This window comes from Gadus macrocephalus, chromosome 22 (assembly GCF_031168955.1).
Source record: "Gadus macrocephalus chromosome 22, ASM3116895v1".
Taxonomy (NCBI): Eukaryota; Metazoa; Chordata; class Actinopteri; order Gadiformes; family Gadidae; genus Gadus; species Gadus macrocephalus.
In genome coordinates, this window is record NC_082403.1 from 3,063,785 (window position 1) to 3,091,740 (window position 27,956).

At 46.8% G+C, this 27,956-nt stretch overlaps 4 protein-coding genes and 4 non-coding genes across 10 annotated transcripts in view; 7 read left to right on the forward strand and 1 right to left on the reverse strand.

The window, feature by feature from the left end:
* Window positions 1-4,430, forward strand: part of cratb (carnitine O-acetyltransferase b) — a 12,953-nt gene extending 8,523 nt beyond the window's left edge. Inside the window, exons 12-15 of the mRNA XM_060043846.1 lie at window positions 77-212; window positions 495-557; window positions 1,051-1,188; window positions 3,381-4,430. Coding sequence (XP_059899829.1) covers window positions 77-212; window positions 495-557; window positions 1,051-1,188; window positions 3,381-3,599 — 556 coding nt within the window. The 3' untranslated portion in view covers window positions 3,600-4,430. The remainder of the gene's footprint in view (window positions 1-76; window positions 213-494; window positions 558-1,050; window positions 1,189-3,380) is intronic.
* Window positions 4,431-4,810: 380 nt separating this feature from the next.
* Window positions 4,811-12,210, forward strand: ppt2b (palmitoyl-protein thioesterase 2b). Its single transcript, XM_060044050.1, is given in 9 exon segments — window positions 4,811-5,185; window positions 5,188-5,303; window positions 6,163-6,316; window positions 6,807-6,905; window positions 7,472-7,578; window positions 8,026-8,110; window positions 8,609-8,693; window positions 9,476-9,530; window positions 10,150-12,210. Coding segments are annotated over 9 exon segments (870 nt in total). The 5' UTR covers window positions 4,811-5,160; the 3' UTR covers window positions 10,294-12,210.
* Window positions 12,211-12,269: 59 nt separating this feature from the next.
* Window positions 12,270-16,385, forward strand: rps5 (ribosomal protein S5). Its single transcript, XM_060044029.1, has 6 exons — window positions 12,270-12,408; window positions 13,070-13,179; window positions 13,786-13,995; window positions 14,784-14,912; window positions 15,533-15,631; window positions 16,274-16,385. Coding segments are annotated over exons 1-6 (618 nt in total). The 5' UTR covers window positions 12,270-12,407; the 3' UTR covers window positions 16,343-16,385.
* Window positions 13,242-13,377, forward strand: LOC132451765 (small nucleolar RNA SNORA3/SNORA45 family). Its single transcript, XR_009524216.1, has one exon. It is a non-coding gene; the product is annotated as a small nucleolar RNA SNORA3/SNORA45 family (small nucleolar RNA).
* Window positions 14,335-14,470, forward strand: LOC132451762 (small nucleolar RNA SNORA3/SNORA45 family). Its single transcript, XR_009524213.1, has one exon. It is a non-coding gene; the product is annotated as a small nucleolar RNA SNORA3/SNORA45 family (small nucleolar RNA).
* LOC132451763 (small nucleolar RNA SNORA3/SNORA45 family) lies at window positions 15,314-15,449 on the forward strand. Its single transcript, XR_009524214.1, has one exon. It is a non-coding gene; the product is annotated as a small nucleolar RNA SNORA3/SNORA45 family (small nucleolar RNA).
* Window positions 15,988-16,123, forward strand: LOC132451764 (small nucleolar RNA SNORA3/SNORA45 family). Its single transcript, XR_009524215.1, has one exon. It is a non-coding gene; the product is annotated as a small nucleolar RNA SNORA3/SNORA45 family (small nucleolar RNA).
* On the reverse strand, window positions 16,157-26,945 carry ddah2 (dimethylarginine dimethylaminohydrolase 2). 3 transcript variants are annotated; one of them, XM_060043992.1, is made up of 6 exons: window positions 26,811-26,945; window positions 22,512-23,076; window positions 21,773-21,973; window positions 19,137-19,256; window positions 17,780-17,923; window positions 16,157-16,995 (listed from the first exon to the last, which is right to left on the reverse strand). In XM_060043992.1, the coding sequence occupies exons 2-6, from the start codon at window positions 22,824-22,826 to the stop codon at window positions 16,876-16,878; spliced, it is 900 nt and encodes a 299-aa protein (XP_059899975.1). In that variant the 5' UTR covers window positions 22,827-23,076; window positions 26,811-26,945; the 3' UTR covers window positions 16,157-16,875. The 3 variants fall into 3 exon arrangements, with proteins under 3 accessions (XP_059899975.1, XP_059899974.1, XP_059899976.1); XM_060043991.1 differs by having other exon boundaries at window positions 22,512-23,080; XM_060043993.1 differs by lacking the exon at window positions 26,811-26,945 and adding an exon at window positions 23,874-24,026 and having other exon boundaries at window positions 22,512-23,080.
* Between the last annotated feature and the right edge of the window lie 1,011 nt (window positions 26,946-27,956).

Consider the following 27,956-nt stretch of genomic DNA (forward strand, 5'->3'; position numbering starts at 1 on the left):
GTCTGTCTGTCTGTCTGTCTGTCTGTCTGTCTGTCTGTCTGTCTGTCTGTCCGTCCGTCTGTGTGTCCCTCTGCAGGGTCCACGGGGAGGTGTGTCCGGCCTGTGACATGGTGTCCCTCCGGATGTTCCGTGGCGGGCGGACGGAGTTCATCCGCTCGCCCACCAGGCAGACCCTGGACTTCATCCAGGCCTTCGACGACCCCGCCCTATCGGTGAGCCCCGGAAAGGTTCTGGGTTCGATTCCCTAACGTCTGGGGGGCCTAATCTGTAGCCATCGTAGAGCACGAGGCCCCCTCCGTTCCTACCTGCCTCCTCAATAACATGCATCTTAGTTCTCTGTAAGTCGCTTTGGATGAACGCTAACGCTAATGCTCACCACCAACGGCTAACGCTAACGGCTAACGCTAACGCTAACGGCTAACGCTAAGCGCTAGCAGATCCTTTTAGTCAGGGAGATGCTGATCAACCTTGTGTTTTTCCCCGGTGTCTCGCAGAGGGAAGCCAAACTGCAGCTGTTCCGGGAGGCCGTGGACGTTTATTCAGCACTGACGGACCGGGTACCTGTTCTCCAACGTCCACGATAAACACCTTTTGTTGTCGATACTTCTCGTTCCTTATTAAAGGAGAAGAAACGTTAGAACACGTCCAAGACAAACACGGAAACTATCACGCACGACTTTCTGGAATCGAGACAATGTGTATTTTTTCGGAATTTGCCTAATTCAGGAAGTAAACACTTTCTCTGTTTTGGCAGCACGAAACACGATGTTTACTCTTTATGATGGAATAACTGTCATTTGGATAGACTACTTCTGTTCCTACTAGAGGCTGCAAACTGCTGTGTCTCTGTTCTGTAGTTCTTTTTTTCTTGTTTTGTACCTTTTGCAAGGTTGTACCTAATATGACTTAAAATAAAATAATGCAATATAGAGTAATGTTATTATTCGCCAAACACATAGCGTTTCGAGCCAAGATGGTGGCCTTTAGACGACTAAGGCGTGAGGCCCATGTCTTCATTGACCCCCTGGTCCCTCTGCCTGCCCCCCCCAGGCGCTGCGCGGCCAGGGTCTAGACCGCCACCTGCTGGGTCTGAAGCTGCAGGCCATCGAGGAGGGCCTCAGCATCCCCAAGGTGTTCATGGACACCGCCTACGGCCTGGCCACTCACTGGAGGCTCCGCACCGGGCAGGTCAGACCCCCCCCCCCCCCCTCTGAGCACCCCCTCTGACCCCCCCCCCCCCCCCCCCCCCTCAGAACCCCCCCCCCTCTGAGCACCCCCTCTGACTCACTTTGACACTGTGTGTGTGTGTGTGTGTGTGTGTGTGTGTGTGTGTGTGTGTGTGTGTGTGTGTGTGTGTGTGTGTGTGTGTGTGTGTGTGTGTGTGTGTGAGTGAGTTGAAAGAGAGAGAGAGTCGTATGTAGCATAGGACCCCAGGTTGGGAGTCAAACCTGTATTTCTACGAGGGATCTGATTAGAACGCTAACGGGCTGAGCGACCGAGCGGCCGATAGCTTTTGTGGTGCTAATGGCGTCCTACCCCTCTGGCTCCGCTGGTCTCAGGACAAGATGGGAGTGTCTGTGTAGTGAACTTTGAAGTGTCGGTTCTGCTCTTGTTGGTTAGGGTCAAAGGAAAGAGGAACCACCTTGTTCTTGTTATGCAAGTGAAACTCGATTTCCAGTGTGATTCAGGATATAACGACTGGAGAGAAAACCTTAACATCCTACGACTATACTATTTGGGACGTGGTCTCTAGTGTCTGAACACAGCTTTCATCAAGAAGGAAGTAGGACTTTTTTTAGTGTAAGGGTATTTCTCAGACACATGATCGAGAAAACGTCACATGGTGGTACATTCCAGCCATCCACTTACACTCAGGGTCAGAATTCTTTATTGAAGATATGATAAACGAGGCTGAGGGGGCAGAGCTTGAACATTGGAGCTAATGTTGACTATTACCACCAGACTAACTTAAGACGGGACAATCTGTCACCAAAGAACGCCAAACGTGCATACAAAGAGTGCAAGCCATGATCCCGGTGAGAGTCTCCTCTCTCCAGATAGGAGGTCTCGTCTCTAATCTCCGTCGGGGACGTACCCCGTCATGTTGGACCCCTTGCCCCAGCGTAACGCTATCTGTCTCCCTGAGCTCCTCAGATGATTAACCGGGTCTGCGATGGGGTAAACAGTGCTGTGGTGGTGGGCGAGGCGTAACGCTGTCTTCTTCATTGTGCTGACATCATTTGCATACAGAAAGCTTTGGGTGGCTGCTCTTGTGAGATAAAAGCGTTTCAAGGCCGGGTCAAAACACAAGTGTTACACAAGCACACACTCGTGGTATGAGGAATTTCTATTCCAGTTGTTTGTTTGTTTAGTATTAGTTTAATATTGCTTTAATCGCCGCTCTGTGGTTGGAAGGATCATAATGTGTTCCGGTAATATAACAATACTGAAATTAAAATGAGAACAGGTCTATTATCAACTTTATAAGATTGGAATGGAAAATGTTATCGTGACACAACGTTAAACATGATTTAATTATAGAGTAAACATTTTAAAAAGACACCGCACATGTTTATGAGAGCCAGTTGGAACGAACCGTGGAGGAATGTGTCGGGGCCGTGTTTGAATGTGTTCAAATATGAGCGTTGGACCTCAGCCAATGGGAGTGCTTGCCAGCCGTCTGTCAGGCTGTATAGATGGGGAGGGGGGGGGGGGGACATGGTGGTGTGTGATTGGTTGAAACTGTGTCAACCAGAAAGTTGGATCAGCTGTGAAGGAAGTTCATGACGTTGATGTAAAATAGGTAAATACCATCACAGTTTTCGGGAAACGATAAGAAAAGGGGAATAATACGATTGTTAAGAGGTAAATAAGCATGTCGTGTCATTCATAGTGCTGTTCACAACACCTATTGGCCTGCGACCCCTTTCAAACTCTGAACATTTACGCGACCAAAACTTCGCTCGTGGCTACGAATCCTAAGCTAGTCTGTTCCTGTCTGCAGGAACATTCAAACCCAAACTGCAGCATCTAATACCACCAGCTTTGACGTCCACAATCTCCCACAACCTCCTACTCCTCCTCCCCCTGCTCCTCCTGCTCTCCTCCTCCTCCTACTCCTCCTCCTTCTCCTGCTCTTCACCCTCCTGCTCATGCTCAAACTCCTCCATTTCTTCCTGCCCCTCCTCCTCCTCCAGTTCTCCTTCTGCTCCCCCATCTCCTGCTCCTCCTCCTCCTCCTCCTCCTCCTCCTCCTCCTCCTCCTCCTGCTCCTTCTCCTCTTCCTGCTCCACCCACCCCTAGTGGGCATCCAAGCCACAGGTGGATCCCTTGACCCCGCCCCTGACCCCAGCTGTCTCCCTCTCCTTCCCCCTCCCCCAGGTGCCCTCCAACACGGACAGCGTGATGTGCTTCGGGCCGCTGGTCCCCGACGGCTACGCGGTCTGCTACAACCCCCAGGCCGACCACGTGCACTTCTCCGTCACCGCCTTCAACTGCTGCGAGGAGACGGACGCCGAGACGCTGGCCCGCAGCCTCAAGCACACACTGGGCCAGCTGCAGGAGCTGCTGCAGCCGCCCACTGCCACCGCCGCCGCCTAGCGGGGGATGAGGGGAGACTTCGGGAAAATTAGATCGGGATTTTTGATCAGTTCGTGTTTTTTTTGTATTTTGGAGAACGTCTTTGCATATCGGAGGCCTTCGCGGAGGCTAGTTTAGCTTGAGATGATTCCTAATGCTACTCTGGCTATTGGTACGCTAGCTAGTGCTATGCTACCTAATGCTACGGTCGCTAATGATATGTTAGCTAATGCTAAGGTTGCTAATGCTGTGGTAGCTAATGCGACGTATGTTAATGATATGTTAGCTAATGCTACGGTTGCTAATGCTACAGTCGCTAAGGATGTGTTAGCTGGTGCTATGTTAGCTGATACTATGGTTGCAAGCGAATGCTACATGAGCTGGGGATACATGCTAGTCGATGCTATGTTAGGTAATTTTATGGTAGCTAGCTGATGCTTGCTAATGGTACAATGCTAGTGGAGGCTTCACTAGCTTATGCTAAGCTTATCAATTTTGTTTGATGAAAGATCATTTTGTACTGTTCATAATGTACTCCTATCGAGCAATGCTGCAAAAAAAAAGTATTTTCCTTTCATTAGTTGTATTCCTTTACTCTTATCACAAAGAAAAATTGTGATAGAGAATACTGTAGTATTTTGTAAACGTATCTCTGTTTGAGATTCTTAGACTGTTATGTTTCTAAGCCAATGTTTAACTGAAGCCAAGACAGTTTAATGAGCTGTAAGAACAAAAACAATGTATTGGCTGAAAGTATCATTGTTGCACTGCTTTTTAAAGTTACTTTGATTATCAACGGAATGAGAGCATTTGTCCACAAGGACAACCCATTAAAGTTTGTTTGTTGTTTGATAGGCTTGTTGTATTTTTACTCCCTGACATACATTGATTATGTAAAACATAATTTCTCAATTTTAAACTAAATCTGTACATTTCAGGGTGGATAATAATAAAATATAATGTGTAAAATATGGATTCTTTAGATATAATAATTATTATATTATAAAATTATATAATAATTTTAAATGATCATCAAATTAATACAAAATCAATTACAATAGATGGATATAAAATATGAGTCACATTCATGTTTTTTTTTATAAATATGTATAGATATTTATACACACATACATTATGTATGCTATGCATACATAACTGACCGACTCGTCGTCTCCCTCCCTCCCAGAGCTATAATCCCTCCCAGAGGGCCGACGGTAGAAACCGGAAGTACGTCACACAATGTCCAGTTCAGTGTGATTAAAACCGGAATAAACAAAGGGCAGCCGAGCTCAGCTGCTCGCTGTTTTTATAGTCCCAGGTTTCAGGTCGAGGATTGGCTTCGCTCCACCGCGTCGCTGTTTTAAAAAGGGAAACGGACTGGTTTATAATCTGATGTTTCCCTGATGGTCGTTATGATGGCACTGGGACGGTAGTCGGACAACATTGCCCGCCACAACAAATTTTTATCTCGGTAGTCGATTGTTTTTAATATTGATTTGAATTTGAACTTATTTAATTGAATTGTTTTTAAGTGCATGTCAGAGTATGAAAGGGGTGCACTCAACTGCCACCAACCCGTAGCATGAGCCGGGGATCCGGGCTGCTCTGGGGGTGATTGGAGTGTGCCTGTGGGCAGCGGCAATAGGATTCAAACCGGTCATCATCGTCCATGGATTGTTCGACAGCTCCGGTGATTTTTTAACTTTGAGTCGTTTTATCAACGAGGTAAGACACGAACAGAACCCGCCCTTGTGTGTGTTTGTTCTCAAATAGAAACACAACTATCCGCCGAACCCCCTGCAATAAGGTGGCCATTGGGGTCTGAAGAGATGCATGGTGTTTGGATGTTACATAATTTTTTGTGTTTATTGAGATCCAGGAGACCACGGGCGTTCTGATGAGTGGTTATTTAACAGGTTGTCTCGAGGGCTGTCTCTTGAGGATGTGATCACGGAAAGCTGTGGGGCTGCATGCTCGGAATGGCAGTTTAGCACGTCATGTTCTTTCTGTCTTTCCTCCACCAAAGTGGTTCATAATTGTGTTATAAACACGCCTTGTGCTCGTATAAATTCTGAACGAATGCATGAGTTGGGTCCGAAACGCAGCAACAACATTTAAAGGTTGCCCTTTATGTTTTTATATTTTTAAACTGGGACACGATACTGTTGCTGTTGGACTTTGAGCTTTTCGTCTTCACCAAAATGCTTATTGCTTACACAAGGCAACAACAACAAATCAATTAGTCGCCATCGCACCGACCTGCCCTACATTTATATATTTAGACATTTATATGCATGTGATAATTTCCATGACCGCCTGGCTGACTTGTGTCATGAGCTGTGTACTGTCTCAGGGCTGTATCTTATGATGTACTGTACCGAAGGGCTGTTCCTCACAATGTACCTCACGCTGTCTCAGGGGCTGTACCTCATGGTGTACCTCATGATGTACCTCACGATGTTCCTCACGCTGTGTGTGTGTGTGTGTGTGTGTGTGTGTGTGTGTGTGTGTGTGGTGTGTGTGTGTGTGTGTGTGTGTGTGTGTGTGTGTGTGTGTGTGTGTGTGTGTGTGTGTGTGTGTGCAGTCTCACCCCGGGACCAATGTGTCGGTCATCGACCTGTTCGACCGGAGCTCCAGCCTGCAGCCGATGTGGAAGCAGGTGGAGGGCTTCAAGGCGGCCATCTACCCCATCATGCAGAACGCCGAAGACGGGGTCAACTTCATCTGCTACTCCCAGGGTGGGTGTCTCACTGTCTGTATCTTTGTGTCTGTCCCCTTAGTTGTGCTCGATCTGTCTTTCTCTTGCTCTTTGTTTCTGCTTCCTGGCTCTTTCTCGCTCACTCTGTCTGTCGGTCTGTCGGTCTGTCTGTCTGCTTGTCTGTCTGTTTGTCCTCTCTCTACAGCTCTTTCTCTCGGTTTGTCTCTGTGTCTGTGTGTCTCTCTAGAGAAAGACGGTAATTGACAGACTGGTTCATTAAAGACATTAAAGACACAAGCGTTGATCGATCGTAACACTTTCCTCTTTTACGCATTTCACAATCCTTGACATTTCACCATGTCACCGACGTGTTAAATCTCCCATTACGACGTCGTCCCTCGATCGACCCCCAATAAAGTCCCACCAATCTTCATAACCATCAGTGTGAACGTACTGCCCATCTCCGAGACAGACGGCTTACCTGCTTATCCCTCCCCCCTCTCTGTCTCACCCTGATGATGTCATCACAGGGGGACTGATCTGCAGGGGCATCCTGGCCACCCTGCCGGACCACAACGTGCACACCTTCATCTCCCTGTCCTCCCCCCAGGCCGGCAGTACGGGGGTGAGTTCACCGCCCTTCACCCTGCGTTCGACTCCCAGGCTAAAGGTTCTGGGATCGATTCTCCGATGTCTGCAGTCTGTTCAGGACTGTAGGCTTCTAAGAGCAAGATGACCCCTGACCCCTCTCTGCCCCTAATCTGCTCAGAGAGAGAGAGAGAGAGAGAGAGAGAGAGAGAGAGAGAGAGAGAGAGAGAGAGAGAGAGAGAGAGAGAGAGAAGAGAGAGAGAGAGAGAGAGAGAGAGAGAGAGAGAGAGAGAGAGAGAGAGAGAGAGAGAGAGAGAGAGAGAGAGAGAGAGAGAGAGAGAGAGAGAGAGAGAGAGAGATGAGAGAGAGAGAGAGAGAGAGAGAGAGAGAGAGAGAGAGAGAGAGAGAGAGAAATTGATTTCCGCTGACTGGAAGCAGACATCCAAAAATGCTAATGGCTGAAGATAAAGGAAAGTGAAATACAAAGTCATTACAAATGTTCGCACTACATATGGTTTAGTAAGACAGCCTCACAATCCCAGAGCTTTAAAGTTAAACCATGGACTATAAATAATGCATAACTTCCTGTTCTCGGTCTTCCTCCCAGACACGGAGTACCTGAAGTATCTGTTCCCCCAGTTCATGAAGTCCAACCTCTTCCATCTCTGCTACACCTCGGTGGGCCAGCGCATCTCTATCTGCAACTACTGGAACGGTAGGAGCCCCACACACACACACACACACACACACACACACACACACACACACACACACACACACACACACACACACACACACACACACACACACACACACACACACACACACACACACACACACACACACACACACACACACACACACTAATCCTAACCCTAGAGCAAGATGACCTCTGACCTCTACTGGCTCCTTACACACATGGATCTGATCCCATCGTCTGTCGCTCGGGGTTAGAGCTTCTGCTAAATGACGAAGTAGTAAATAGTAATAGTAGTAAATATTTATACTTTTCTATAATTTCACAGTATATTGTAGTAGCGGCAAAAGTAGGGTTTTAGGCTGCGTCTGTGGTGATTCGTCCCATAACCAAAAACAAACCATGTCTAACCCAACACCTAAACCCACCATCTCTATTCTAACGTGTGTGTGTTCCCCTTTCAGACCCCCCACCACAGGGACATGTATGTGAACAGCAGTGACTACCTGGCGTTGCTGAACAGCGAGAGAGAGAACCCCAAATCAGCAGGTCAGCCCGCCTTCACGGTCAAAGATCCTTGCTACCAACCTACGCACATCTGCGTTTACATTTTGGGCATTTAGCTGATTTTATTCAAAGCGACTTACAATCAGTACATTCATCAGAGGAAAGCGGAACAACAATATATCTCTGTCGGCACAGTAAGGATGTTCATAGACCCAACTGCCAAGCGCTAACAATTGTTAGGATAACCCATTCCCCATATACAACAGAGATAGCTGGGATAAGATGCTACACAACTAAGTCCTATGACTAAATACAACAACAACAAGTGCATACATTAAGTGCCAGGTCGTAAAACATACATTAAGTAGGAGTGGGGGGGGGACGGGGGGGGGTCTATGCATAGTCTAGGTGAACTCTGAACACGTGAGTTCATGTCTGCATCGAGACGAGGGCCTGTGTTACCCACAATGCACCAGGGCTCCACTCTGTATTGTTATCAGGTGTTTACATTGTGCTCTGTTTACCGTCTCCCCTCTGCAGAATGGAAGACTAACTTCCTGAAGATTAAGAAGTTGGTGTTGGTTGGAGGACCCGATGATGGGGTGATCACACCCTGGCAATCCAGGTGAGTCTGCACCTCTCTGCGAGTGTGACCCCCCCCCCCCCCCTCGCGGTCGATGGGTCTGCATCAACACCGCCATCACCGTCGAAACCCTGCAGAAACATTCACGAGGAAGGGGAAGTAGATGCGATGTGCGGGCAGGTTTAATGCTTAAGGTTATCGAACACAGCACTGATAATTGAACGGGTTCTTTAATTCTATGATATACTGCAGAATAACGAATAACAAATGTTACAAAGGTTAGTAATAAAGGCACAGTAACTCTTTCAGTGGGTCTGTTTTCGGTGGAACAGTCAGTGTGTAAGGTATCATGCTATGCCTGGCGGGCACACTGAAATTACAAACCAAACCTGTGTTGTACGAGCAAATAATGCACCCCGTCTGTAACTAAAGTCATTAATTATTCAAACAATGAGTCAATGGGAAAAGCCAAGAGCACTTGAAGTATTCATTTTATAATGATCTGAAACCTGTTGACAAAGCAGACATTCAATGTTTGGAATAACAACGACGGAAAGAGTCGGTGCTGGATGACCTCGTTTCTAAGAAGAGAGTCCAGAGATTGCCTTAAGAATTAAAAAAACAAACTGTACATTTTGTAATTTGACAGAGGCGTCCAGCTGCTCACATGACCAACACCCGCATGAAAAACCCCTCTGTCCTTCCAAACGTTTTCCATCAAGGTTTTCTGTGTTATCCGTGTAATAGATTTCCAGTGTGTAACTGATAAAACGGTGCCCTAAATAGACGCATACGCTCACATGACGTGTCTCTCTCGATTTCAGTCAGTTCGGTTTCTATGACGACAACGAGACAGTTGTGGAAATACAACACCAGGAAGTAAGCAGCATTCTTTTCCAAAATATTTGTTTGAAGAGTTTTGGCTTAAATTTATTCAAAAGTGTTGAAATCCATACAAATAAACCCAGGAGCCCCGTTGTCCTAGTGGTCACTGAGGGAATAACGTTGATACACAACCAACCACAAACGTTTGGTTTTAAAGGTCTCGGTAACTGATACTCGGCTTGGGGAACCCCTTGAGTTCATGCAAATAGGAAAGTTGTGTATTATTATGACATGTACATTAGTGTAAGTATTGCAACATGTTTATTTGTATAAATACTTAGCACAGCTTGTTTAGAAGTGTAAATATCACACCCTGTTTATGAGTATAAATATCACAACATGTTTATGAGTATAAATATCACAACATGTTTATGAGTATAAATATCACAACATGAACATTAATATAAATATTATAACATGTATATATGTAATATATTAATATTACAACATGAATATGACAACATTTATGTTGGTGGGAATATTACAACATGAGTATCACATCATAAATATTACAACCTTAAAATGTATATATTAGTGCATTACAACATTTCTTCCTAAACTGAGGCCTACCTGTACCGGTCCTGACCTGTCCTCTCTTCTCTCCCCCCTCCAGGTGTTCCTGCGGGACTCGTTCGGGTTGAAGACCCTGGGGGCGCGCGGAGACCTGGTGATCTGCTCCATGGCCGGGGTGCAGCACGTCTGGTGGCACTCCAACGAGACCGTCTACCAGACCTGCATCGACAAGTGGCTGCAGTAGAACTCCGCCTGGGACCACACACATATACACACACACACACACACACACACACACATACATCCATACATGCATGCATGCATACATACATACATACATACATACATACATACATACATACATACATACATACATACATACATACATACATACATACATACATACATACATACATACATACATACATACATACACACACTATACACAGAAGCTATGCTCATTATCCCCTGCCATGGGCCAGGGGAAAGAGTTTTAAATATTTATATGAATTAGTTCTCTTTTACATGTGGTGTGTGTGTGTGTGTGTGTGTGTGTGTCATTGCCTGTGTGTTTACGTGTGCTTGGCCAGCGACCGCAACAACACAACACAACACAACACAACTGTGCCTAACTGACATTTTGAGATTCTGTCTCCATGACAACCCGCAATGCCCACCCACCTCGTCGCCGTGGCGATTGTTTTTATGTGCTTTTATTTTCCTATCCAGTAGAAGCAGACTTCCTGTGTTTTGTTTTTTTAGCCTGCAAACCTTTTGAAGAAAAGTGTTTTTAAAATACTATTTTCGTGGTCAAACGTGTCTCCGATAGTAATTCTGCCTCATGCGTATAAGTCGTGCTTGTGTAGTTTCTCTGCAGTAGAACCATGCCTTAAAGTAGGATCTCCCTCCCCCTCGGGTCTTAATCACCCAGCGGGCATCTTGAGTTGAAAGATTTAAGGTCCCATGTTATGCCACCAGGAGTGAGTGTGATTAGCCGTTAGAAGCCGTTTTGAAAATCTGCCTCTTCCGACATCACATGTGGGTGTGTCCACGTAGATGTATGACGGATAGATGAGCAACATTTGCTACAGTCCACTGGGTAGGCTGGTAGACTGATCTATCCAACACACATCTAGGTGGACACGCCCTCTTGTGATGTCACTGAAAAACAGGAAGAGGTAGATTTTCAAACGGCTTGTAATGGCTAATGACACTCACACCTGGGGGTGGGATATGGGACCTTTTAATATTCAGTTCCCTTCACACAGCTAGTGTCTGGAACCAAGATGGTTGCCAGGTGAATGAGGTCTGTCTGATGTGGTTCGTTCAGGCTTGAACGCCTAAGTGCTAAGACTCACTGCCTTTATCGAAGACGGGGGCCGTACAGGAAATGGAAGAGACGTCAAAGGAGTGTAAAAGGAAGTGGTTGGGTTTGTTTACCTCTGCCCTGTCATACTCGTTAACCTCCCCCCGTGACGTTTAGAAATCTCAGGCGTTTTATTAAATGTTTCGTCAGTCCGTCTGTCCGTTTTAGGTTTTTCTGGATCAAAAATTCTGAATGTTAATTGCTCTCGGTTGTATTATCGTTGTGTTTTTTGTTTATTTCACAGTTACAAAGATTTAGCTTTCAAATGAGGGAAATGTGCTCACCTCCAACGACTTTGTGTTGTACCCGAGGATGATTATTAAATGACGTAGATTTATGAGGGAAGTTTTAAATATTATGGATAATATCGATATTGTGTTTTTTGAGACTGCAGTATTATCATGTGTATGTGTTTTACATTGTTATATACTTGGTTTTATGTATGCTTGTTCTGTTAAACAGAAGTGTATTCATGGAGAATTATTGGATATATGCTTTTAAATTATATGTCCGAACAGATAATACAGTCCTAACAATCTTACCGATGTAGAATATTTTGTTGGTGTTCACCACAAATTCCACATGATCCGCAGTATAAGAATAAGTAGCAGTATGAGATCAGTATGAAAAGTGCTTAATTGCCTGAAAAGTTGCACATACATGGAATTATCAGATAGAATTGTCATATGTATCTTTATGCGCAAACCTACCTGACATAAAGGTATTTCTTGTATAACGTGCCCAAATAATTAAGTGTCATTTTTAAAATATCCAATAAAAACGATTTAAAAAGTATTTTATTTTCATTATTTCTTTATTCATTGTTAATAACGCAAATAAAATCACCAATTATGATTCGACCAAAAAGACTACAACTCCCTGTTTCCCGGCTGCCCCGGATGTAATCCATCGAGCCACCGGATATTGCCGCGCGTCGCAAGCAAAAGGCCCTTTTCCGTCTCTGAGAAGTGTGGTACAGAACGGCTGACACAAGTGAGTCTCAAAAATCAGAATTTCTACCCTTAAAACCTCAAATAATGACTTTTAACGACCCACTTCGCGTACCTCTAACCCACTTGCATGCATCGTATGCGTGAATCCGCGTTCGATTTGTGTAATGCTCTTAATTTCGGGTGAAAATGTGTTTTCCGAATGCCACGGACCGGAGCGTTAGCATTAGCATGTGGCTATCCACCGTACATGTGTCCGCTGAGCCACGCGGGTCGCTGCTCACCTCCCGCATCTAGTCTCACCTTCACTGTCCCGTCGTACGTGGTTTTGCGGCTTTCTTGCCTAGTACAAACTGTCTGATTTAAGCTTTGGAGTAAACCTCCATCAGACGTGTGAAGGGTTGTTCGCCTCTAAATGTTTAGCCTTGGAAGCTAACACGGCTAGACCACCGCGGGGCTCAGCTCAGGCCTTGGCCGGTGGTGTGGGGACGTCCGAGGGTTTCTAGTGGTTTTCGTTAAAATTATGTTTGGATCTCTGTTGGTTTAGCTCTTGCATACGTTGGGCCGTTGTCGTTTGAAAGATGGATCACGTATATTAATTTTCCTGGGTGGAGGCGTTGGAATGGCCGAACTAACTACTAGACGTGGTTTAATTTCCCAGGTCGAAACGTGCCTCGTATTTATATTTACCTGTTTCCTCCTAGTGACTACCGAGACGTGGGAGACCGCACCAGCCGTCGCTGAGTCTCCGGAGATCAAGCTATTCGGGAAGTGGAGCACCGACGATGTGCAGATCAACGACATCTCTCTGCAGGTACGGTAGGACTCGATCCCCGGCCGGTAGAACCCGGTGGGAGCCCCGGTAGATTCGGGAAAAGCGAGGCTAGAGTCACGCCTAGACACCTTCCCGTTGTCCTGGTGTGCTAGAGTTTTCGTAGATTGAACGTCTTTGTTTATTCATTGGCTGCAGTCTATAACAGTGACCCAGTCAATCACCAACTCAGACACATTACCTGTCATCTTAGCTGTCATGTACTTATCTCTGAATGTGGAGGTTCTTCATAGAATTTAGTTTTTCTAATCCATCCCCACTCTTGAGCCTAATTCACTGTTTGTACAGCTTTAAGTAACAATGAAAAAATAAGCTTCATACCGTTGCTTATGAAGTCAGTCAGGACTGTACAATTGTACAAATCAAAATGCACAAACGATAGTCAAATCAAAAGTGAGCAATATTGCACATTATTTAAATGTTGCTTTTGTTTAAATGTCTATGTAGAAATAAACGTGCTGTACAAATGCTGAATTTCCCTTTGGTGATTTATACATTTTCATCTCGTCTGTGCTGTCCTCCGTGTTCGTATGTGTCTTGTGTGTACTTGTGTCGCGTAGTTATAACTGTCGTGTGGCTCCTCCGCAGGATTACATTGCCGTGAAGGAGAAGTACGCCAAGTACCTGCCCCACTCCGGTGGTCGCTATGCCGCCAAGCGTTTCCGCAAGGCGCAGTGCCCCATCGTGGAGCGCCTCACCAACTCCATGATGATGCACGGCCGCAACAACGGCAAGAAGCTCATGACCTGCCGCATCGTCAAGCACGCCTTCGAGATCATCCACCTGCTCACCGGGGAGGTGAGTGGGGGCCGCTTGAGGCGCTGACATGCTGGGGTTCACCGAACCAGGGTTTGGGTTAAAGGGCCGACTCATTACTGGGTTTGGTAGCTTGGACTGTAAATGCATATTTTTTTGTTTGGTGCTTTTAGAAGAAATGAGTGAGTACATCCTGTGACGGGCCCTTGCATGGCTTGGATTGATATTCAGTGATGAATGGTGTGGGTCAGACTCGAGATGGTCTAGACACTTTTCAGTTCAAACCCAGGTGTTGTAAGCTACCTGTTGGCATCCTTAAGAAAGGTGCTCTCCCTCCCGCCTTATTAATGACATGAATCTACCTGTACCTTCTGTCCGCTAAGCGAGGCTAGAGTCACGCCTAGACACCTTCCCGTTGTCCTGGTGTGCTAGAGTGCTCGCAGATTGAACGTCTTTGTTTATTCATTGGCTGCAGTCTATAACAGTGACCCAGTCAATCACCAACTCAGACACATTCGAAACATTTGATGAAAATCAGCATCGCCGGTGGTTTTATTTTAAGCACCTGTCGCTAAAGTTTTGATCTGTTCAAGACTTGATCAGGTGCGTTCAAATATCCATACTGATGATACTGTTGTAGTTATGTTTTCAATCCTAATCGGTGGAACTCTAATTCATTCCATCGTGTGTAGTTTCCAACCTCATATTTGTGTCATTCTAAGGGCATATCAACCTGGGTATCATAAGTCCATCTTAATGTCATGGTGATGCAATAGCATTCTAAGAGTGTCTCTTCCTGCTCTGAACGCCTCTCTCCCCCTCCCCTCCAGAACCCCCTGCAGGTGCTGGTGAACGCCATCATCAACAGTGGGCCCCGTGAGGACTCGACCCGTATCGGGCGTGCCGGTACCGTCAGGAGACAGGCCGTGGACGTGTCCCCACTCCGCAGGGTCAACCAGGTACACGTTTCATCAGACGCATTTCGTTTTTTGGATACCTTTCTTCTGTAGTGTTGCTTACTTTAGGACTTGTGTTTAGGTCTTGTCAAAATGGTAGGATTTTCTTCCCTTTTTACTTATATAATAAACTTAATGGCTAACTTGAAGTTTTTTATAAAGGCTCTGTCCGTATCTGGCGGTTTAGTTTAGGCCAGACAGTTGTGTTGCCATCAGTAGTAAATCATAATGTCTTGGGCAGCTTTAAGGGGCCTTCAGCCCCTCATCACAGGAGGCAGGCTGGTTTCCATGGCCCTCGGATGCACTTCTGATTTGTATGATTTAATTGCCATTCTATCCCTCTTGGTGAAAAGGCCCATATGGTCCATTCTAGTGTACATGTTGACCCTACCGTCTGTCCGCTAAGCGAGGCTAGAGTCACGCCTAGACACCTTCCCGTTGTCCTGGTGTGCTAGAGTGCTCGCAGATTGAACGTCTTTGTTTATTCATTGGCTGCAGTCTATAACAGTGACCCAGTCAATCACCAACTCAGACACATTCGAAACTACCTTTCACCCTGCGAGCGTTTTGTTCCAAGCTGTGAGGCCGAGGTAAGGCTCTAACCCGGATGTCTTTTCTCTCAGGCGATCTGGCTGCTGTGCACAGGAGCGAGAGAGGCTGCGTTCAGGAACATCAAGACCATCGCCGAGTGCCTCGCTGATGAGCTCATCAACGCCGCCAAGGTGAGCTTGTTTTAAAATGATGTAAAACCCATCAGACGTGTACGATGGCTGGATCACTATTTTGGTCGGATAGGTAGTTTGAGAAACTAAGTAGTGCCACTAAATGTATTTAAAAAATAGTTCAATAAATGTAGTTGCCTCTAAATGTGGCAAGTCTACATTTTGTAGCTTGATGCACTTCAATACATCAAGTTGGCCGACGTGTGTACTCGCGGGCGCTTCACGCACGCCATAGTGGGTTGTGTCCCTTCCACACAGTTTTCAGTTCAAACCCAGATGTTGTGGCATCCCTAAGAAAGATGCTCACCGTCCCGCCTTATTAATGACATGAATCTACCTGTACCGTCTGTCCGCTAAGCGAGGCTAGAGTCACGCCTAGACACCTTCCCGTTGTCCTGGTGTGCTAGAGTGCTCGCAGATTGAACGTCTTTGTTTATTCATTGGCTGCAGTCTATAACGGTGACCCAGTCAATCACCAACTCAGACACATTCGAAGCATTTGACAATGAAACCCGAAATGAAGAATCTGAATTTACCCTGGATTTATTTTAACCACCAGTCACAAGTTATTGTGAGATCCTGAACTTCTCACTGTTGTGCTCCTGGCTGTGTCTAATGGTTTGAATCTCTTCACCTCTCCAGGGGTCTTCTAACTCCTACGCTATCAAGAAGAAGGACGAGCTGGAGAGAGTGGCCAAGTCTAACCGTTAAAACATGTTGGGTTTTTCAACTTAATAAACTTGAGGTTATGCTACTTCTGTGTTTGGGTTTTCATTGACTAACGATTACAGACAGCAATTGTCTTGACGAATACTTATTGTAAGTCGTTTTGGATAAAAGCATCTTCTTAATGTTGTTTATGTATAGAAATAACATAACATTTTCTTAGGAAAGGAAGTCTAGTTTTATTAGCAACTGTTAATGTGAGATCACACATTAAAAACGTAAACATTTAATGGGCATACAATCTAAAGAGTCTTCGGTCCTTCACTTAAACTTCTCATCCCTACTAGGCTGCAAATCAAGTACATGCAGTAACTTCAAACCCCTTGACTCAAGTGGTTGGAAAAGTTGCACGAGGGGCAGGGTGTGACACCGGTTGTATACAAAACGACCAGCAGGGGGCGTAGTTCTGCTGCTCGCCACTTTATCTGATAAACTGCGTATTAGTGCGTTGATGCCAAAGCTACTGATGGCACAGGGTGTTAGCATAGCTCCATGTTTTGAAGGCGTATATAGTTTATTCAGAAGTAGGTGTGCTTGCGGTTGACCAGCAGGCAGAGGGAGGACAGATTGGCTCCCAGTTTGCCCGCCTCACTGCAGGCCGTGGGCAGGAAGGTGTAGTCCTGCAGCTTCTGTAGGGCCTGGGTGGGGAGAGAGCGTGGTGGCGGTCAGGTAACTAGAGCCCGGGCAGGCGATCTCAAAAGATTGTTAAATTGATATGGGGCTTTTTCTTAGTACCCAACGCTTGAGAGTGAAAACATGATAAACAAATGTGAGTCCGTATGCTAGTAAAAAAGGGAGGAGGTTGGGATTTGAGGGAGGGTTAACCTGTTGGATGATGCAACTGAGAAGTTAAATTGTTTGTCGAAAAGAACTTCAGAAATGTTAATTTATTAACATATTTATAAATGCGCCCAACACCAAACAATTTTTATTATTTTTCTGTGAAGGTTTGTTTCTCTTGTTTTGCATGCTGGAGGATAAGCAGCAAATCGTAAGGAGCAGCTCCATCCAAGATATATATATTGATTAAAGGTCCATATATCGGTAAACTTTTACTCCAGTATCGGTTGGGATCTAAAGGGAACCCCAAAATCACTTGTTCAACTTGGCTGTTGGTTCACTCAAATTTATATAGAAGTTAAGCGGGAAATTAACTTGTACAAGTCTGTCACTCTTGGAAAGGGATTTCCAGAGTGGTAGACTCCTTTTCCAAAGTTAATTGGGATTTTTGGTTTCAGGGTGCGTTCGTTTCACACTCTGTTCGTGTCTATTAAAGGGTGCGTTTGTTTCATACTGTTTGTGTGGGTCTATTAAAGGGTACGTTCGTTTAACACTGTTCATGTGAGTCTATTGAAGGATGCATTTGTTTCACATTCTGTTTATGTGGGTCTATTGAAGGGTGCGCTCGTTTCGTGGACCCACCTCCATGCTCTCGGGGCACTCCTCGGCCGGGCGGTGCAACAGGAAGTCCTGCTGGTTGGCACCGCGGACGTAGATGCAGTTGGCGGCGGCGTCCTCCGGCACGGCCAGAACCTCGTAGCGGTGGTCTGTCAGCTGCTCCATCATCTGAGAACAAGAGAGTTTACAGAGGAGAGCGGTGCTAACCTGTTAGCATCACTCAGGAGAGCACAGCGCTAACCCGTTTACGTCACTCTAACAGGTGAGCAGTGGTGGTGGATTCAATCATTCGTTTCTGTGACCCAGTTCGCGTGATTCAGTTCGCGAACGAGGAGTCGTTCGCGAATCGTTCGTTCGTTCAGTCGAGTTTCCGGTACCACTAACTCCACTGAGTCTGACTGACTCAGCTGAGAACCGTGCAATGGGGTCCATTCCATGATGCGATTTACCGCTACCGGAAACCAGGCTGAACGAACATACGATTCGTGAACGACTCCTCCTAGTTCAGTCGAGTTTCCGGTGAATCGATTCACCGGAAACTCGACTGAACGTGGAGGAGTCGTTCGCGATTCAGCCTAGTTTCCGGTAACGGTGAATCGCATCATGGAATGCACGCCATTGCGCGGTTCTCAGTTGAGTCAGTCAGACTCAGTGGAGTTAGTGCTACCGGAAACTCGTTTGTTCGTTCAGTCGAGTCTCCGGTGAATCGAATGGTGAACGAGACGACCGAACGAACGAGAGAGACGAACCGGTTCAGTTCGTTCGTCCTAAAGACTCGGTCATTCGAACCGGTTCGCGAACGAACGAGCCAACACTAGTGAGCAGCTCACCTGTTAGCTAAGGACCACTCAGGAGAGCCGTGCTAACCCGTTAGCTTAGGACCGCTCAGGAGAGCCGTGCTAACCCGTTAGCTTAGGACCGCTCAGAAGAGCCGTGCTAACCCGTTAGCTTAGGACCGCCCAGAAGAGCGGTGCTAACCCATTAGCATTCCTCATGTATTAATCAGTGCTAACTCCTAATCGTTTGCGTTACTTAAGACCGCAAACCCGTTAGTGTTCCTTAAGATTTCTCAGAGCATTGCTAATGTAGTGTAGGAGAACAGTACTAAAGGTTGACTGATTTAATTAACTTAATTACTGTCCCCACCAGATGAAACCATCCATCTAAGACAAATTTTATAATTTATACCGTAAACAAAACCTCTGTATTCCCAAACACAAGCGAAGTTAAAGCACAACATCGTAGTGTATATCCATAATTATTTTCTCATTCTTTGATTCAGGTCTCAGTTGTCTCACTATGGTGGCAGCCTGAGAGTCAAGCGTTTCATGTAGTCATTATTCATGCGCTCACTGCGGAGGGACCCGACCGCACGACTCACCCGAAGCGTCTTCTTGGCCCCGTCGCTGTTGCTAATGACGATGGTGTCGGGCCCCCCCATGGAGCAAATGTTCTTCAGCCGGGCCCCACCGCACACGGGCACCGTGGACACAGCAAAGTCCTGCATCGGAATACAACAAAATAATGAATATAAACTCAGTTTTTTTATCAGCGGGCGGTTTGACTCTCATTAACGACTGGGCCTTAACGAGGGCCTTAATGAGGGAGGCTCTCGTTAAGGCGTTGGATCACTCCTGACCCATGAACTTCTGACCTTCTATTTTTGCTCTGCGGCTTTGAGCTATGATAATGATTGTTTGGTAGTGAATTGTTGGTCAAAAACAAAGTCAATAGGCTATCGCTTCATATTTCTGCAATCAAATATATATAACATGCATTTGTTGTTGAAAGTTACATGTGCTTTCAGAATGAAATACATTAAAAATATGGGGCGACAAAGAAAAAACACAATGAGTTTTGTTTGAGGAAATATCAAAAAGCGCTTACAAATAGAATGAATACATAAATATCAGAGTATTTTGGTCTCTCGTCACTCAGCATATTTTCTGACGGTTTTGCTGAAAAAGAAATTCCAGAATGCTCCAGGATTTCCTGAGACTTCTCTGAGAAGAACCGCCTACATGTAATTTCCGGGCAGAATGACACAATGCCCATGGCCCACACAAACGCACACAAACTAACACACACTCTTAATGGACTTCTGTGCGCCTCAGAGGACAGCCTGTGTGGGGAGCTTAATGGACCAGCTCCACTCAAGACTCCTTATAGGAACACTCCCCAAATCCAACCCACAGGCAGGCTGCTGTGGCTGTGGGTGGCCGCCCTCTCGCTGGGCCTCTGGTGCTCCCTGTCTCCTGTCTCCCTGTCTCTGGGTCTCATCATCATCATCATCAGTTTTCCCGCTGGGCCCATATCTGGCCTTGGGGCGCTACTGCTGGAGAGTTGGAAGTCTCTGTTCCAGCAGCAGCTGTCGAAGACGGACAGGATGTCTGTCTTCGACATCACGACATCAGTCAGGGTTAGGTACCTTGTCAAGGACACCTCGACATTCAGCTAGGAGAAGCCGGGGATCGAACCAGCAACCTTCAGGTTGCCAGCCAACCCGCTCTACCTCCTGAGCTACTGCCACCCCGTCTCCCTGTCTCCCTGTCTCCTGTCTCCCTGTCTCTGGGTCTCCCTGTCTCTGGCTCTCCCGTCTCCAGGTCTCCTGTCTCCTGTCTCTGGTTCTCCCTGTCTCCCTGTCTCTGGGTCTCCCTGTCTCCGGGTCTCCCGTCTCCAGGTCTCCTGTCTCCCTGTCTCTGGTTCTCCCTGTCTCCCTGTCTCTGGGTCTCCTGTCTCTGGGTCTCCTGTCTCTGGTTCTCCCTGTCTCCCTGTCTCTCGGTCTCCTGTCTCCCTGTCTCTCGGTCTCCTGTCTCCCTGTCTCTGGGTCTCCTGTCTCCCTGTCTCTGGATCTCCTGTCTCCCGGTCGCCTGTCTCCCTGTCTCTCGGTCGCCTGTCTCCCTGTCTCTGGGTCTCCTGTCTCCCTGTCTCTGGGTCTCCTGTCTCCCTGTCTCTCGGTCTCCTGTCTCTGGGTCTCCTGTCTCTGGGTCTCCTGTCTCTAGGTCTCCTGTCTCCCTGTCTCTGGGTCTCCTGTCTCTGGGTCTCCTGTCTCCCTGTCTCTGGGTCTCCTGTCTCCCTGTCTCCTGTCTCCCTGTCTCCTTGTCTCCTGTCTCCCTGTCTCTGGGTCTCCTGTCTCCCTGTCTCTCGGTCTCCTGTCTCTGGGTCTCCTGTCTCTGGGTCTCCTGTCTCTAGGTCTCCTGTCTCCCTGTCTCCCTGTCTCTGGGTCTCCTGTCTCTGGGTCTCCTGTCTCCTTGTCTCTGGGTCTCCTGTCTCTGGGTCTCCTGTCTCCCTGTCTCTGGGTCTCCTGTCTCTGGGTCTCCTGTCTCCCTGTCTCTGGGTCTCCTGTCTCTGTTAGTAATGTGCGATAAAACGATATAGGCTACGATATAAACAGCAAAAATGGCGTACGATAGAGATTTTAATTATATCGCGATAATGCATGTTGATGACGCAAAATACAATGTTTAATTTTTGGTTTGGTGCGGTTCCATTTCACATTGCAATTTTCGCAACAGTGCCAGAATTTGTCTACAAACCCGCATGTGTGCAAAGATCCCTGCCTCTGGATCTGGGTCTCTGCGTCTCCACCTGGATCACATCCAGGAGGGTGATCCACAGATTTTGAAAGGGTTGTTGTGTGATGTTTAAAGGGGTGGCCGCGAGTAAGATGAAGTTAACTTAATTCTTCCCGGGCAGGTCATTTGGGTGTCACTGCAGTCTTGAGCCATTAAAACCAACTCTGGACTTTCACTTTTTCATCCACCAATCCGTCTATCTTTTGAACTAGTCTGTCATTTTTCATTCATTCATTTGCCCGGCCAGGTCTTATTTTAGTGATAAATCTTCAGCCCTCCATTCACAGATAAATCAATGTGTCCATCTATTCTGCCGTCCATCCATCCATTCATTCACTAAACGCTCTATCAATCGTTGAATGCGTGAAGGAATGAACACACACATTCATCCGTTCATTAGGACCCTGAACCCTGAAGTGCGACCCCTGACCCCCCTGCTCACCCTGAAGGTGTCGGCCAGCACCTCGGCCCCTCTGTAGTTGGTGTGGTCCGAGATCCCCACGAAGAACTCCCGTCCGGTGAAGAGCACGTCGCTGCCCTCCAGGGTGGCCCCCCCGGTGGCCCCCCCGGAGTCCCCCTCCTCCGCCCCCATCTCCACCACCGTCAGGCTGAGCTCCGACACCACCCGCCGCACCGCCTCCGCCTGGACACGCACAAATCAAACGCACCCGGGGGTCAGCTCCTGGCGTTTAGCACTACGGAACTCTTACGCACTTATTGTACGTTGTACGTCCTGGAACTTAAAAATAGTACTTAGCATTGTGTAGCATCTTATCCGAGTTATCTCTGTTGTATACGGGGAATGGGTTAACCTAGCGATTGTTAGTGCTCGGCACTTGGTGCTATGAACATCCTTATTGTACCGACAGCGATATATTGTTGTTTCTCTTTCTTTTGATAAAAGCACGGATGCAAGTCGCTTTGGATAAAAGTGTCTGCTGAACGCCCTAAATGTAAATGTAAATCTATCGCCCCCGGTTCTGGGGGTTCCGATCTATGGCGTGGGATCTAAGGTTCCGATCTATGGCTACGGCTCCATTGTATCACCTGGTTCTGGGGGGAAACGGCTTTGTGGCGTCTGACCCGTCTCATAAAGTTATAAACTCGATTAAAACCATGAACGTTTCCTTCAGAGTGTGTTCAGGTCTCCGTTACACGTGGCGGGTGCGCTCGTTTCGTACCTCGGCCCGTCTCTGCAGCCTGAAGGGGCGGGTGATGAGGGCGGTGTCGCCCTGGATCACCGCCACGTCCTCCACCCTCCAACTGTCCGGCAGCTCTGGGTCGGGGGGGATCTCGATCAGCTGCAGCCCCACCTTCTGCCGCAGGGCGCCGGTCAGCACGCCAAACTGCCGCTGCGCCTTCGCCAGGTCCACGGTCGCCGCCGCCGCAGGCTCCGCCCCCTCCTCCGCCCGGTCCTCGCCCCCCCGGCCAAAGGAGGTGGGGACGCCACGCACTATGGCGTGCGTGAAGCGCCCGTACGTGCACACGTTGGCCATCGCCGCGGCAGCCTCCGACAGGAAGTGGAGGAGCGGGGAGTAGCAGCGGTGGTCGTGTTGTTGGTCGCTCTGTCTTAAAGCGTCGGAACGCCGGAGGACCAAATTAGGAGTTGGTTCTTCCTCTCCCGACAATGAAGCGGCCAACAGGAAGTGAGTTGATCTGGGAGTCTGCGACGAGGGGGCCACTTGGATCGGGGTCAGGACCACAGGGGTCCAGGGGGGTGGCCCAGACGAAGCCTTGGGGAACACACTGTCTGGAAGAGAGGAGGAGGAGGAGGAGGGAGGAGACACTGGGGTGTTTTAGACGGTTGCCATGACACCCCAATCAAGTGGTCATAAACCTATGACCTTGTTGCTCTACTTTGAAAACAAGTCAGGATTTGCAGTAACGATTCGAATGATTCTATGTTGTATCAGGTATAGCCTACGTGTTCCACTTTAAACAAAGTAAAAGAGTCAAATCAAGATGAAAACAACTTAAAATGGTAACAAAGATTACAAAACCAGCGACAATTTTAAAGTTGGTGGTATGATTGTACGGTGGCCTGGAGGTATGTTGTCGTGTCGTATTTAGGTCGGGGTGAAGCGGGGCAAACGCGTTTTTACTAATTCCCCTTCATTCAAATCCACCAAGGCAAATCGTCAGCTCATCTGCACAAATCTCCGTAAAAAATGATCTCTTCTTTTTCCAACTCTCCGCCACAAGGATTTACATTCCCTGTAGTGTATTCTGTCAGTTTTGCATACGTGGTCAACATATTCCTTTAAGGAATATGCAAGCGGACAACCTCGAAGCCCCTCGAAACACAGGAAAGTCCATAACGCAGGAGCCGTAATGGGTTTCAATGAGTAGGCTAACCTATAGGACGCAATGCGTGCAAAAACTAGTAGCGAGATAACGGGCGAGCTAAACTGGAGAAATAGTTTCCCCAAAACGTCACTCATGCTGGGTGAAGCAGCAGCACGCCCGGCTGCTCATTGTGCTTCATGACCAAAACAAAAGTTATTATTAACATTTTCACAATTTATTGAAAACCATCGACTCACCGTCCTCAGATCAGTCGCTTTAGTCGCGGTCGGAGCGAACGGTTTCTTTTTTATTCCCGGTTCCAGATGACCCGTCCCCGTTATATTCTCTCTCTCTTTCCTCCTCTGTTCCTCTCGCTCCTGTTCTCCCGACTCCCCCTCACTCTTCCATCCCCGACCTCCCCCCTCGCCTCCCCTCCCCTCACTCTTCCATCCCCAACCTCCCCACCCGAATCTCCACTTAGAAATGATCGCGGATCTACATTGCTTTCTACGGTAAAACGCGACTTATTTTCTTTTGTTTAAATACATACCTAAGTCTTACCCAATATGCATGCCCTGCGTTGTAGGCAGATATAGACATTCATAATTACATACAAATCTAATCAAATTGTTTTCTACAAATGGTTTTCCATATTGTCGTCCAATCAACATGTCCCAATATCTCTGGGCTGCGTTTCAAATGTTTTTACTGCAACACATTGTGTAAATTAGATCTTAAAGTAATTGCAAATACATATGAATGACTATTTAGGCAACATAATCAAATAGGTAGAGTGTTCAGCAACCCTCTTACTGCTGCACTAACAAGAAACTGACAAGCACTTGGCCGGACGTTATAATTGTATTTACAATTCACATGATACATGATACACCGAGCTTTAGCCAACAGCTCTCTGCTCCCCCACTGAGACTGGCAACCTGTTATAGTTGGAGGTTATACATGACGGTATACAGTAGGGTTGCCCAACAGCTGACCCCATGACATCCAAAGTTTCACAAGGACATGAGGTTTCAACGGACACAAACCCTGCTCTCCTCTCTCTTTCCGAGATGCGCTAAAGAGACAGCGGGTATGATGTTCTCGGGAGTCATAGGCCTACTTGAAAAAATAAGAAGTTCCCACGGAGACTCGCCTGCCCCGGTCGGTTCAGAGGTCACACTGGACATTACCATTCCCCCGATATGGTTGTTCCACCAAGATCTCAACCGGTAGGTTTGGTTGCCAAGGAGACGGCCCCTCACCAGAACTTGAACCCAGACCCAACCCCCTGGGGTGTGAGAGGCCTGCAGCGCTCGAGTCGGGGGTCATACTTGACGTAAAGATTCATGCGTCATCGTTACATCTCCAAAACCTCAGCACCACACCACATCATCATGGCTTCATGGAGCCGGTCTCCCTGGAACTTGAACCCCGGTCTACAGAGCAGGTAACCACTGGCCAGAGATGGGGGGACTCGAGTCAAAGACTTGACTCGAGTCCGACTCGAGTCAAAGACTTGACTCGAGTCCGACTCGAGTCGCCAGTTTTGCGACTTGTGACTTGCTTGACCAACACTAACGAAAGACTTGACTTGACTTTGACTTGCCCCTTCCTGACTTGTGACTTGACTTGAGTCATGCGACTTGCCAAGTCATTGCAGTCTTGTTAAATATTTTAAATAATAATAATAAAAAAAATATTAGATGAACATTGTTTTATTGTGCGCGAGTGCTCCTGACCTGCAACCTGGCAACCCGCCCTCTTCCACGCAACGTGACATTCCTGCATGAGTCTAGTGAGTGATCATGAGCAGAGATGGAAGGCGCTCCGACCAACATCCCGAAAATAATAAATTTTGGCTATAAAGATTACACAACAACACAAAATAAAAGAGGAGCGACATGCAAAATCTGCAATGTCAAAATTACGGATTTGCCAAGCACCACGTCGAATTTCATCCGACATTTCAGGACGGCACATAAAGAAAGGTGAGTAACATGTTGCAAACCTAGATGGATTAACGTCCTTGATTGTCATTTTGCTACTTGGCTGCTGACATTAGTGAGAGTACTCTCTCTCTCTCTCTCTCTCTCTCTCTCTCTCTCTCTCTCTCTCTCTCTCTCTCTCTCTCTCTCTCTCTCTCTCTCTCTCTCTCTCTCTCTCTCTCTCTCTCTCTCTCTCTCTCTCTCTCTCTCTCTCTCTCTCTCTCTCTCTCTCTCTCTCTCTCTCTCTCTCTCTCACACACACATCACACACACACAAATAAAAAGCTGTTTGAGATTCATTCATGTTGAGCTGATTCATTACGGAACTTATCTTCTTACATTTAAAAAAAATGACTCTGAAAAACAGGTTTGATGAAATACAGACATTTGAAAAAAACTAATTTGATAATGACTTGACTTGACTTGATGATGAGACTTGACTTGACTTGCTTGACTAAAGCTGTGCTTGGACTTGACTTGCTTGATCCTCCTTACTGAAGACTTGCGACTGACTTGAGACTTGCATGTATGGGACTTACTCCCATCTCTGCCACTGGCTCTAACCAATGCAGCGCCAAGAGGTCTGCCGGGATCTAGGCTGTGGCACTCTATACTTCTGTTAGACTAATAACATAAATAACAAGCATGCAACAAATTTAAATAACTTTATTGGCAACGTGGGACGCGACAGCGACCAGAGCTTTTCTCTGTTTAATGATCTCTCTCTCTCTCTCTCTCTCTCTCTCTCTCTCTCTCTCTCTCTCTCTCTCTCTCTCTCTCTCTCTCTCTCTCTCTCTCTCTCTCTCTAATAAATAAGCATAGTTTTTGTTTATATTCCTACATAAGTATTCGGGATGACTTTAACATTGAAATCTGCCTTGGTACTTTGACTTGATACAGGAAAATGAAGGAGTTTGAGTTAGAAGAAAACGTTTGTTTCGATTTGTTTAAGTAAACAAAGGTGGCCATTCGAGTAGGCTACATGTAAGTGAGTTGACGAGGTGTAGGCCTACTAGAATGAACGATGAAGTCTTTCACGCCTTAACGTATAAAGCAATGTAGATCCGCAATCGGGTTTTTTAAGTGTCGACGGCGTGAGCGCGGTCCGTGTCACCCCATGGGAGGGCAAACTCAAAGTGCACCTTAACTTAATTACCGGCTAGGCCACCCTGCAGTGAACACACCAACATGATTTAGGGTTGTACTCACACGAAAGACCGGTGTTGTGAGGGATGTCTCGTCAATCGCCGTGCACTCGTGCAGAGATAAAACGTGGTCTGAAGTAGGACCAGATGTGACTGACATGATGATCCCTTGTTTCCAAAATGGGTCGAACCACAGGGAAGCCACGCCCCTCCGGATCACCCTGTCGCTCGAAACAGGTTTTGATATTATGGTCTCTACTATAATAATAATAATCTCGGTTGTACGGATAATAAAGATTAAGGCCATTCTTGATTTCTTCGTATTTGTCTTGAATTATAGTACTCGAGTAGGTAAACTATGCTGGCTTTTAGGAAACATGGGTCAAATGATATTGTTGAGGAGACAGCTTCGACAAAAAGCTTTTAAAAAGCTATGTTTATAATTTTTTTGAATGGTAAATGTATTTTTAAAATATATATATTTACTGATATTCTTAGTTATTCAGAAACAAAAAGAAAAGAAAACAAGATATCTTTAATTGGGTTTTAGTCTTTATTATGTGATTAATTTAACTCCAAACTCAGATACCCCAGAGAAAATACCAATTAGTAGAAGACATATAGGGAGAGAGAGAGAGAGAGAGAGAGAGAGAGAGAGAGAGAGAGAAATCAAACAAGACATACGGTTAGAAAACTCCAGTGTGTGTGTGTGTGTGTGTGTGTGTGTGTGTGTGTGTGTGTGTGTGTGTGCGTGTGCGTGTGACGTGTGTGTTTGTGTGCGTGTGCGTGTGCGTGTGACGTGTGTGGCAGGGGGTAGAGAGGTCACAGACAGGATTAAAGAAACACCATCTGCCTATCATCAGCATCCAGGCTATCTGCACAGACTGGAAAACAACATTATGCAACTAGCATTAGCACCAGCCTCCCACAGCTAGCATTAGCACCAGCCTCCCACAGCTAGCATTAGCACCAGCCTCCCACAACTAGCATTAGCACCAGCCTCCCACAACTAGCATTAGCACCAGCCTCCCACAGCTAGCATTAGCACCAGCCTCCCACAGCTAGCATTAGCACCAGCCTCCCACAGCTAGCATTAGCACCAGCCTCCCACAACTAGCATTAGCACCAGCCTCCCACAACTAGCATTAGCACCAGCCTCCCACAGTTAGCATTAGCACCAGCCTCCCACAACTAGCATTAGCACCAGCCT

What these genes read in the sequence shown, in the direction of transcription:
- ddah2 (XM_060043992.1), bottom strand. Translation starts at nt 22,826, where the DNA reads ATGGCCAACGTGTGCACGTACGGGCGCTTCACGCACGCCATAGTGCGT. An exon ending in GGGCCAAGAAGACGCTTCGG is followed by an intron (nt 17,924 to 19,136) that starts GTGAGTCGTGCG and finishes TCTTGTTCTCAG; the next exon opens with ATGATGGAGCAGCTGACAGA. An exon ending in AGTGCCCCGAGAGCATGGAG is followed by an intron (nt 16,996 to 17,779) that starts GTGGGTCCACGA and finishes CTCCCCACCCAG; the next exon opens with GCCCTACAGAAGCTGCAGGA.
- rps5 (XM_060044029.1), top strand. An exon ending in TCAACGACATCTCTCTGCAG is followed by an intron (nt 13,180 to 13,785) that starts GTACGGTAGGAC and finishes GCTCCTCCGCAG; the next exon opens with GATTACATTGCCGTGAAGGA. An exon ending in TCCACCTGCTCACCGGGGAG is followed by an intron (nt 13,996 to 14,783) that starts GTGAGTGGGGGC and finishes CCTCCCCTCCAG; the next exon opens with AACCCCCTGCAGGTGCTGGT.